Raw genomic sequence first — 11,653 nt, 5'->3', positions numbered from 1 at the left:
AAGTCAGACTTTTTCTACCCTGCTGGATGTGTTGGTCATTCAGGTGTTAGGGTGAATGTTTGCTCCTCTGCTGAGGTGTTAAAGTCTCTGAGCTGTCACGTGATCATTCCTACAGCATGCTGATGCACCATAATTTTAGAAGAGTGAAGGTGATATCAAAGAAGGGCTCCTATGTTAACATAGACTGTTAAGATGTTTTTGATTGGAATAGCTCTGATTTCAGTAAATATGACCAACTAATTCAAATCAATAAATTAACATTTTCAGTTCTTTACAACCTTAAAACAGAGGTGTCAAACTCAATCACAGCGGGGGCCGGATTCTGGATTTAGGTCTAACCTGAGGGCCTAACAGGGTCACCTTTTTAACCAGAAACTGACAACCTCATTTTCACCAGTAATAGATTATTAAAAGAACAGCACTGATGATGAATCATTTGGAAATTCAAAAAAGTAAAAATAAAATAAAAGGCTCAAATCTGAGATAAAAATTCCAATTTATTAATTTAAAAGACCAGAACACGATATTAGAAATAGAAAAATTATGTTCTTAAAGAGGAAAATATACTAGGAGAAAGTCAAAATCATTAGTTTGAAAGGTGAAAATGTGAGATCAAATTTGAAATCATAAGTGTAAAAGTCAAAATATGACTTAAAAATTTAAATTATGAGTCTGATATGGCACAATATTGGATTAAAAAGCTAGGAGTTAGGAGTTGAAAATGTCAATATGAGCTAGAATTCAAAATGATGACTTAAAAAGATAAAATTATGACTTAAATTTAAAATCAGGAGTGTAAAAGGTCAAAATATGAGATAAAAAGTACAAATTACTCATTCAAAATGTCAAAATGTGAGAAAAAAAATGAAATCATGTTTTTAAAAGTCAAAATATGTGATTAAAAAAGCCAAAGTGAGGAGTTGAAAATGTCAAAATATGACTTAAAATATAAAATAGGGAATCTAAAAGATAAAAATGTGACACAAAGTTGAAATTCTGAGTTGAAAAGGTCAAAGAATGAAATCAAAAGTCAGAATTGTAAGTTTGAGTCGTAATCTAGAGACGCAAAATTGAAAATATTGATTTCTTCCCTCACATTTTGAATTTTTATGAAATCTCTTCACTTTTTCAGATTTTTATGGCTTAACAAGGATATTTTAAATAATCAAGTTGAAGTTTACATTTTTATACCGTAGGAAATCTGCAGACCTCATACTGCTGGGCCAGTTAAAATACAAACATGGTATGATCCTGCAGGCCAGATATAATCCTTTCACAGGCCGTATTTGGCCCCCGGGCCTTGAGTTTGACACCTGTGCTATAAAATGTTTTAAAACTCTGTTGTGCATTATAATTGGGAACAGTTTATTTTGAGTTTTTATTTCTATTTTTGAAAAAATAGTTATGATTGGGAGGTTTGTTCAATAAAATTTGAATTATGGTCTAACAGCTGATGACTTGAAAATTATACTGACTGTCATTTTCACTGACTTTCTAGGAAAATCAGAGACAAATATCATTTGCATAATAATTTGGAACAAGGTGTATAGGCTGAATATAAATATGAAAAAAAAAAGTTATACCGGAGGACATGGATTTCAAGAGAGCAAATACCTTAGCTCTCTTGAGAGCCGTGCCCAAGCCTCTACAGTTCCAAGGGTGAAAGGACTCATACCTGACCTAGGTGTGCAATTATCCTGCATCCAAGCTGTTATAGCAATGTTGACTAAACACTGACATGTTAGCAGAAAAAAAAACACACAAGAGACCCAGGAACACCCAACACTGCAGCAGAGGAACACGCTGCACATCCCCCTTATCAATAAAGAGGCTGCAGGGTGACAGGGCCAGCAGAAAGATAGCGAACGCCAACGGTACCACCAGCATCCATGTTCTCCTCCAATGTGTAATCTACATTTAACTGCACCCTTCGCTTCATTGGTAGGAGAGCTCAGGTAATCTAATTTAGAGGTTCTCAACCTTTTCAGCCGGCGACCCCCAAAATAAAGGTGCCAGAGACCGGGCACCCCACTGTACCTGAAGGTGGCTGAACACAGAAATGCAAAATCAAGAATAGTCATGTGGAGACAAGGCCGCTCATTAGGAGGGATATAGGGGGAGGATTCTGGGACCCAGCCAACCTGGGGGCCAGTGGAGGTCAGCAAAACCATGGTCCATTGTGAAGTTAAGCTGTGAAAACCATATTTTATATTTGACCTGAATAATAATCACTCTTATCAAAGAAAAACATATCTTTATTTATTCACTGGTGTAGTAAATAGCCTTCTTAAAATGAAAATAACATTTGATTAAAACATAGTAATAAATTGGTTGAACATTTTTAAAATTGGTTGTTAATGGCAAAAAATTGTTGAAAAGGTGGTGAAATTGGATTTTTAAAGAGCATATATGGGTTAAAAGTGGCAAAAATTTGATAAAAGTGGCAAAAAAATAAAAAATTGGTTGAAGTGGCAAAATCAGGCACTAAAAGTGGTAAAAGGGGAATACAAAGTGGCTGAAATTGCTTTAAAGTGCAAAAAATTAGTGGAAATGACATCAAATGGGACAGAAAAATTGATGTTAACAGGCAAAAGTGGGTTAACTGCGGTTAAAATGGGCAAAAAGGGGTGTACAATGTGCTTAATAGTGGCAATAATGGGTCAAAAGAGGCAAAAACAGGCAGAAAGTGGGCGCGCCGGTGGTCGAGTGGTTGAGGCGCGCGCCATGTGCGTGGGCGACCCGGGTTTGGATCCGGCCTGCGGCACCACCTCCTGCATGTCTCTCCCCGCTCTCCTCCCTGTTCCCGACTCTATCCACTGTCCTATCCAATAAAGGCAAAAAGGCCAAAAAAAACCCAAAAAAACAAAAAACAGGCAGAAAGTGGCAAGAATTGGTTTAGAAGTGGCAAAAACAGGAAGAAAATAGTGGTGAAAAGGTTTTAAAATGGACACAAATGGGTTTTAAGTGGCAAAAATGTGCTAAATTTGGAAAAGTTGGTGTGAGTTTGCCTTTAGAAAAGACCTAAGTTTGCAGAGCAAAGGGAGGAGCGGTGAAACCGACAGTCTGGTGATTTTCATAATTCGGAGCTCCATTGAAAATTTTCAGGGCTCACCCCTTTCTTTAAGCCTCTACTGCCTGAGTCATGGCAAGTTCTGGAAGTAAGTGATGGGGATGAACGTATGTTTCTGTGAACGCATGTTGCAACATCCACACACCCCATGGGGGCAATGCACCTTGCTGCTAGCACCCAACCAGGGCTGTTTCTAGTTTTGTGGGGCCCCTAGTTTGCCAACCTACGATGGAGAGATTCCTAATCCAGTAGATGATCCACAAACATAATAATCATGCATGCATGATAACCTCTCACATTAATATTAAACATATTAAGTTGAGCCAATCAAGCGAAATAACAAGGAAAACAAAAATCCTCTATATGTCAATGAATTAAACACCTATCGAGTGTTTTTAAAAGTTTATTTTAAAAGCTGGAACACAACTGATGTCACTCACTAACTAGCATTTATCCGAGGCTAGCTGAAGACAAACTATTTTTGTGACCAAAATGAAAAAACAAGAACAAGGCCTTTTTTTTTCCTTTTTCTTTTTTTTTTTTTTTTTTTAAACAGGGAATGGATCTGCCAGAAAATACACTAACCCAGTCATTCCCATGCCGCCTTTCGGAAAACCTCACTCCCTGTGTGACAGTGGAGTTCAATGATTTGGACAAAAAATGGCCCTACACCCAACGGTTGATACACAACACACCATGACAGGTAACAGGGTGCGAGGGCCCTGTATCGCTGAGAGCAGCTTTAATTTTAATCACAAATGTATTAGACCTTTGGTTTTCCAAGGTTAGGATTGGCAGTTTTCACTCCTGCATGTCCACATTCTGGATGTGTTTGCTAGCAGCTGTAAGCTAACTGATACTGCAGCTTTGCTGGTGGTGTCGCCCAGGACAAAGAAGAGCCTAAGTAGCTTTGAACACTGACAAATTCAGTAGCTCATAAAGGGATGAAATCTCTGGATAATTTGAGCCATGGTATAAAAAACCTGGAATAAAAATGAGAAAGATATGAGCAATATTGCTTCAAGTGATTTCACATTGTTACTGACAAGGTATCTGACAAATGACTCCACAGAAAAAATCTGCATATCTGATGGAATATTTGCGTAATTTAGGTTGATCTCATTATTAACCACAAAATCTTTACTCTATGAAAATAACATTTTGTATCACCCAAATCCTGAAGACCCACAACTACCTCTTTACTGAAAAAATTATAATATTTAACCCTTTACATTTATTTCGTGAAAATATTAGTTTGGACAGTCAGGTCAAAACACATTACTGCAGAAGCCTCGTTACATGCATGCATACATATGATTTTACTTCATATCGCCAAGAGATCTCGAGAAATAAACACATTATCATGGGAAAAAAAAAATCTTTGTTATGCAAGAAAGCAAAGAAAAATCTGCAGTCTGACTCATCCATCCAAAATTGACTTCTCTCGGAAAATGGATGTATGTCCTATTAGGGCTTCCATACATCAGACTCTTTGTCTTTGATTTCCAACCCTCTGAAAGCAGCTCTATGACCCACTTTAAGGCCCCAACCGACCGAAGAACCACACATTTTCCAGACCGCCTGTCCTGTTAGGGGAGAGGTGAAGTACACCTTGGTCTGGCTGCAGCCAATCACAGCGCTGACATATAGAAAAACAAGCAACCAGCCACACTGACAGCTACGGGCAATTTAGAGTCGACAGTTAACCTAACAAGCATGCCTGTAGTCTGTAAGAGGAAGCTGGAGTACTTCAACACCATTGTTAATTTCATCAACTAAAACTAAGACTAAAAGTGTTCGACAGATTTTTTTCCATGAGAATGACGAGACTAAGACTAACCAAAGACTTACTAAAAGTACATTTAGTTTGTGTCAAGATGACTAAAACTAGACTAAAATGTAACTTAGTTTTTGTCAGACATTTAAAATCCGTGATATTTCTCCTCAGTGGGTAAATCTGTCAAAGAAAACAATACAGCTGTAGCTATTCTCTCAGCTGAAGAAAGCAGGGACCCCAGGTTTGGCAGAGTGCACACTAACATGATTTGGTATTAGATTTAGGCAAGAGAATAAATGCTTGGACTTAAATACTAAAATGTGAGGACTTTTGATGGACTAAAACTAGACTAAAATGTTTTGAGTAAAATGAGACTAAAACTAAAATGCATTAAATCTGAAAACTAAAACTGAGACTAAAATTCAGAATAGCTGTCAAAATTACCACTGACATGAATGCATCTTTTCTAAAGATCTTTTGATACTGTGAGTCAGTGAGCACTGATCTTAAGTCTTTAACTCGTCATTCTCTCCTGTATGATTGGTACAGGAGAGAATGATTGGTGTGACACTTGATCTGCCTCCACCATACTTGTGTTATTAGTGTGAAAAGAGCAGGACGCTGCAGTCTTCACTCTGTGACTCAACCATAAGACCAACTTTTGTTATTTGTTACCAAAGTCTGTCTTAAAATGGGCAAAAGGAGTTATTTAGATTCATTTTTATTCTCATTAATCTAAACTCAGTACCCTATCATGACAAAGTGAAAATAACATTTTAGAAATTACTGCAAATTTATTAAAAATAAAAACCAGAAATATCACATTGACATAAGTATTCAGACTTGTAGCAACAACACAGTAAATGTAACTCAGGTTCCTCCATTTCTCTGATCTTTGCGGAGATGTTTCTACACCTTGATTGGAGTCCACCTGTGCTAAATGAACCTGATTAGACCTGATTCTAAAGGTTCACACCTCTCTATAGAAGGCCTCACAGCTGACAGTGATATCAGAGCAGAAACCAAGCCATGAGGTCAGAGGAGCTGCAGAGATCAGAGACAGGATTGTTGACAGGCAAAGATCTTGGGAAGGCTACAAAAACATTTCTGCTGCTCTGAAGGTTCTCCAGAGCACAGTGGCCTCCAGAACTCTCATATAGAAGAAGTTTGGACCAACCAGGACTCCTCCAAGAGCTGGTCATTCAAACTGAGCAATCGGAAGAGAAGGGCCTTAGTAAGAGAGCCGACCAAGAACCTGATGGTCGTTCTGACTGAGCTCCAGAGATCCTGTGTGGAGATGGGACAAAGTTCCCCACCGATCTGGGCTTTAGTGGCTAGATGGAACATTCTCCTCAGTGTAAAACACATGAAAGCTGCTTGGAGTTTAAAAAAAAAAAAAAAAAAAAAAAAAACTCACCATGAAAGCCAAAGGGGCCTTTACATCATCTCAGTTTGGACTTTTAACTCACAATTATTAACCTGACACAGCAGATGGATGTGTTTCACACATCCATCTGGGAAACCTTCAATACTAAACGTTTGGGAAAGGGCAGAGCCTTTGAAAAAAAAATTGGAGGGTGATTGGATGAACACTCTGCCTGTCACATCTTTACGGGCCAATCAGAGCAACAAAACGCAGGACGTTGTCGCTGCCGTCAAGCTGCGCCCCTACCCAAGTAAACTCCATGTAGAACTGCATAACACCGCGAACCATGGAAACTGTAGACATGTCAGTACACGACTTTTGTTTTTGAAAAGAAAACAACTCACTGCTGTTCTTTGTTCTTCATTTAACGAAGAAAGGTCGTTAAGGTCTGATAAAACTGGCACTTTAGCAGCATCCAGGCTAATGTCTTCTGCCATACTTGCACTGGCTTCTTGTTGCTGCTTGCTTACATCACGACTGCTGCGCCTGAAAGTACTGCCCCTCGTCGCTGACGAGAGCTTTGCAAGATGGGTTCATCAGTGAGAAACACAGAAACGTATCCATCTGCTTTGCAAGGTTAATAATTATGACTTTTTTCTCAGAACTGGACTTTTCCTTAAAATCCGATTTTCAAAAACTCAAAAACAGAACACGAGTTTGTTATTAGTTATTTTCCACCACAGTTTACTCTTGAAACCGTCAACACAGCAACAGCAGAGGGAGAAACATCCATTAATCTATAATTTAGCATTAAAAAGCCAAACTTTAAACATGTTTAACATATAGTGCATTTCTCGCCGGTTACATTCAAGTTTTACATTAAAGCTTTTTAAAACATTTAAAACAATGGAAGCCTGTGTTATCTGAGTCGATGTAGGAAAGGGTCAGTGTTGACTTTGTGTTGTTTGGAGAAGCAGGACTCCAGCCAGATTTTCTGCACCGGGACAGCCTGAGAGTACTGACTCACCAGATCCTGGAGCTCCTGGTTAGAGCACATAAATAACAGTAAAAATACTATTAAAGGGGTAAAATACAGAAAAGAGCATTATAAATGAAGCTAAGGATAAGTTAAAGCAGGGAGACATCCTTCCTACTCTGCTGTTGGCCTTTGACTCCACAAAGAACACATCAGACTCTAATAATCAAAGAAATTACACATTTCTAATTTCAAATTTGTACAATAAATAATTCTGAATTAGATTTTCAGTGACATACAGACCTGCTGGTGGATGCTGCTCTCAACCTCTGCTACTATGTGAGTGACCTCCGGACTCATGACCTCCTCTTCATCCCCGTCATATGTGTGCCACTGCTAAGGAGCTGAACTTGCTGTTTTTACAGCACTTTAAGACGATAGATTTATAGACAGGAGAGGTGTACAAATCCCTGCTGTCTAAGCTTCATAAGCACTCCTCCTTGCTTGCCCTGTCTGGGACGTCTCTGACCAAATCTCTGTAAAACCTTCCAGGTCTGTGAAAACTGGAGAAAAAGTTCTAGCAGAGGTAAGTTCAATGTTTGTGAGTCTCTACCTCGTAAATTTGACCAGAGAGAGGAAGCAGAAAAACACACAAAAACAGAAAAAGTATGAGAGCCAAGTACCGAGGCTAGCATCCGGCCACACCGCCCCCTATTTGACCCTTGTGTGTAGAAACAAAACCTGTCCTGTGAACATTTCAAATCAAAGATTAAAGCTATGACATAAACGGCACAGCATAAATCCTCTCCTATCATGAAATAATAACAGTTTAGCATCTCTCTAACACAGACAGCTGGTCTGAAAGGATATGTGATGAGGTATCGAGCAAGCCTCTTCCTCTCTGAAGCAGCCAGGTTGTAGAAAAACACCCGGACCCCCCTCATGAAGTCCGGCAGGCATGTGGTGCTGGTACTCTGAGCAGCAGAGGCTGAGGGTCCAGAGGTTTCCGCGTCCGTCTCGTCAGTCGAACATTTAGACTCGTGGTCCTGTGGTTCAGGAGACGATGGGGCAGCTGCAGCCGAGGTCTGAGGCACAGAAGTTTTCTTTGCTGCTCTGCTGTGATAATATCTGTCAGTGTTGTTCAGGGAAAACAATGAGCTTTGGAATTTTTGTTTCTTTAATAAATGTTAACCCTATACTTTTTAATGCTATCCTCTTTGTATTGTTTGTCTTTTCCACATATCCCTTTCATATCACCACTTCTTGTCATGCTAGTATTGGGCATTATGAAAATTTTAATACATTTTATGCATTCATACAGTCACATATTTTACATTACATGCTTCTGTTTAATTGAAATCTGTTTCACTTCACACTTCTTTCAAATTGAAGAGATTTTCTTCTAAATTTGTTGTCAAAGAAGTCAAATTATATTGACCACGATTGATTTAAAAGAGTAAAACAGGGTGAATACATTTTTATAGAGGTACTGTTATATCATGAATCAGGTTACTTGGTGTTTCACTCCTCATCTAGCTGGATATCCAAAAACATCACATAATTCTGCTCTGAATGGCATAACCTGCGCTGTGTGCAGAGAAGGGTTAAAGGATACATGAATGTGGAGACACCTCTGGCAGCCAGGTGTTTCCTGATGAGCCTCTCTGTGCCGTACCAGTTGAAACCTTTGGTGGAGTGGCCAATACGAGGAAGGTGAACGCTCGCTATGTAGGGAAAAAAAAACAGAGGTAATTCAGGGAAACTGTCATTGAGGTTTTGTTGACTTTTTGTTTTTTTGTTTTTACCTAGAGCTGTAATGAAAGGGGAAGGGACTATCTATGGATTCAGAAATCTTTCATTTTTGTTTCACAAGCATGAAGCGATAGTCTTCTTCACAAATGAACTCCTGACATTTGTTTGACATTGTTTTTGAAATGTCTTTAAACACAGGTGTAAAATTCTAATTGTTGTGAATGCATCACTCTGATGACCGCTCAAAAGTCACAGAGTCACTCTGATGATCACTCAACAGTCACAGTCACTCTGATGACCACTCAACAGTCCCAAAGTCACTCTGATGACCGCTTGACAGTCAAAGAGTCACTCTGATGACCACTCAACAGTCCCAGAGTCACTCTGATGACCACTCAACAGTCACTGAGTCACTCTGATGACCAATCAACAGTCACAGGGTCACTCTGATGACCACTCAACAGTCACAGTCACTCTGATGACCAATCAACAGTCCCAAAGTCACTCTGATGACCACTCAACAGTCACAGAGTCACTATGATGACCACTCAACAGTCACAGTCACTCTGATGACCACTCAACAGTCCCAGAGTCACTCTGATGACCAATCAACAGTCACAGAGTCACTATGATGACCGCTCAACATTCAGAGTCACTCTGATGACCACTCGGCAGTCACAGAGTCACTCTGATGACCACTCAACAGTCACAGAGTCACTCTAATGACCACTCGGTAGTCACAGAGTCACTCTGATGACCACTCAACAGTTACAGTCACTCTGATGACCAATCAACAGTCACAGTCACTCTTATGAGCACTTAACAGTCACAGAGTCCCTCTGACGACCACTCAGCAGTCCCAGAGTTACTCTGATAACCAATCAACAGTCCCAGAGTCACTCTTATGGCCACTCAACAGTCCCAGAGTCATTCTGATGACCGCTCAACAGTTCCAGAGTCACTCTGATGACCACTCAACAGTCACAGTCACTGTTATAAGCACTTAACAGTCACAGAGTCACTCTGATGACCACTCAGCAGTCCTAGAGTCACTCTGATGACCGCTCAACAGTCCCAGAGTCACTCTGATGATTGTCTCTTACTGTTTTACTGTATCTTACATACTTTTAGAAAGTTCACTGTTGTAACAGCCTCACCTCATAAGCATATTGCACTAATTAATCTATTTACCATACAACTTACTACTTTCTTTCTTTCTTTTTTTTTTTAACCATACTCAGTATGAATTTAATCTACCACACAAATGACTAATTTGATCCATTTCCTATGGTAATCACTGATTTTATCTATTTCCTGTAACTCAAATGCTGTAGGAAGGCTCTTTATGTTTAAATGCCTACTCACAAGCACATTTGCACTCATTACTCTTTTTTTAACAAAGTTATTACTTATCTTATTTATTTACTGTACTAGTAATTACTAATTACTTCTTTTTACAATACTCATTACTAATGAAATCTATTTGCTGTAGTAAAATTTGCTGTAGTTTTCATCTATAACTGTAACTAAAATACCATAAGAAGCTTTCTGTGGTTAAATGCCTCACCTCATACGCACATTTGCACTCAATAACTATCTTAAATGATCCTATTTAACTCTTGTAAATCAGCCCACATTCCTGCATACTTTAAACTTTTGATCATGTCTAGTCAGCATTCTTGCACTATTTGCAGATCTTGCAACCAAACTATCAATGCACACTGAGTAGAAAAATACAAACAAGAGCTTTACCAGATAAAACTTATTTGTAACTAAAATTGTATATTAGTCAGCAAAGTAATTGGGGTTCTGGTTGGTGCATACAAGCATACTCCTTTGAGGATAGTCTCAAAACTGTACAAAGGTTTACAAAATTAAATGGCTGGAGACAGAGTGGGCAGGTGAGTGCCAGCCACTCTCATATATTTTGGTTCTGTGTAAAACTGAAAGTATTCTGGGATGTTGTGATTCAGACTCTTGAGGAAATTTTTGGTTACAAGATTCCTAAGGATCCACAGACTCTATACCTTGGCCTGATTTCCAGCGATAAAATACAAAACAAAGATATTTATCCCTTCAAAATCTTAAAACTTGCCTGTAAAAAGGCCATTACGAGGAATTAGTGTAGAAGTGACCGCCCAAGCTCAACACAATGGCTTGACATTGTAGAAGAGATTTACTCTATGGATAAAATGACCCTTTCTTTGAGAGGCAGTGTAAGGATTCATATCAGCGCTGGAGTAAATGGACTGTGTTTCAGAAAAAAGGGGGATAACTGAAGATATCACAGTGAAAGGAGGACTGCTGAAGTAGGAAACTACAAGAGGGTGCTCCCTAAAAATTCTTATATTTGTTGTTAAATGTGTTTCTTTTATGTTTGTGTGTTCTTTCTTGTACAGAAAACACAAATAAAGAGTTTAAAAAATAAATAAATTGTATATTTGTCAAATTGTGTTTTTCTGCAAATTTCTAATTTTTCTGTTTTCAACTTCTGTTTAAGTTTTGGTTATAGTATAATTTTTAATAGTAAGTAATTCTGATGAACCAGTGGCATCCAGACACAGATGTCTTCATACTACAATCACTGAGACACATTCACTGTACCCAGGTGATCCCCATTTCACTAACTGTGACACTACTAGACCCAATCATCTGGACCTCTGTTGGATTAGGTCAGTCACTTTAAAGTGGGTGAATATTTATGCTGTCACT

General features: G+C 38.8%; 1 protein-coding gene across 2 annotated transcripts in view; it reads right to left on the bottom strand.

The window, feature by feature from the left end:
• Positions 1 to 6,764: 6,764 nt before the first annotated feature.
• The window catches only part of chd1l (chromodomain helicase DNA binding protein 1-like), a 32,451-nt gene continuing 27,562 nt past the window's right edge, over positions 6,765 to 11,653 (bottom strand). For both annotated transcript variants that reach the window (XM_041792293.1, XM_041792295.1), the window contains 4 exons: positions 8,805 to 8,913; positions 8,060 to 8,317; positions 7,493 to 7,574; positions 6,765 to 7,255 (listed from right to left, as the gene is read on the bottom strand). In XM_041792293.1, the coding sequence (XP_041648227.1) occupies positions 7,133 to 7,255; positions 7,493 to 7,574; positions 8,060 to 8,317; positions 8,805 to 8,913 (572 nt within the window). In that variant the 3' untranslated portion in view covers positions 6,765 to 7,132. The remainder of the gene's footprint in view (positions 7,256 to 7,492; positions 7,575 to 8,059; positions 8,318 to 8,804; positions 8,914 to 11,653) is intronic.

Source organism: Cheilinus undulatus, linkage group 7 (genome assembly GCF_018320785.1).
Source record: "Cheilinus undulatus linkage group 7, ASM1832078v1, whole genome shotgun sequence".
Taxonomy (NCBI): domain Eukaryota; kingdom Metazoa; phylum Chordata; class Actinopteri; order Labriformes; family Labridae; genus Cheilinus; species Cheilinus undulatus.
This window is presented reverse-complemented; position numbering and strand designations above follow the sequence as displayed.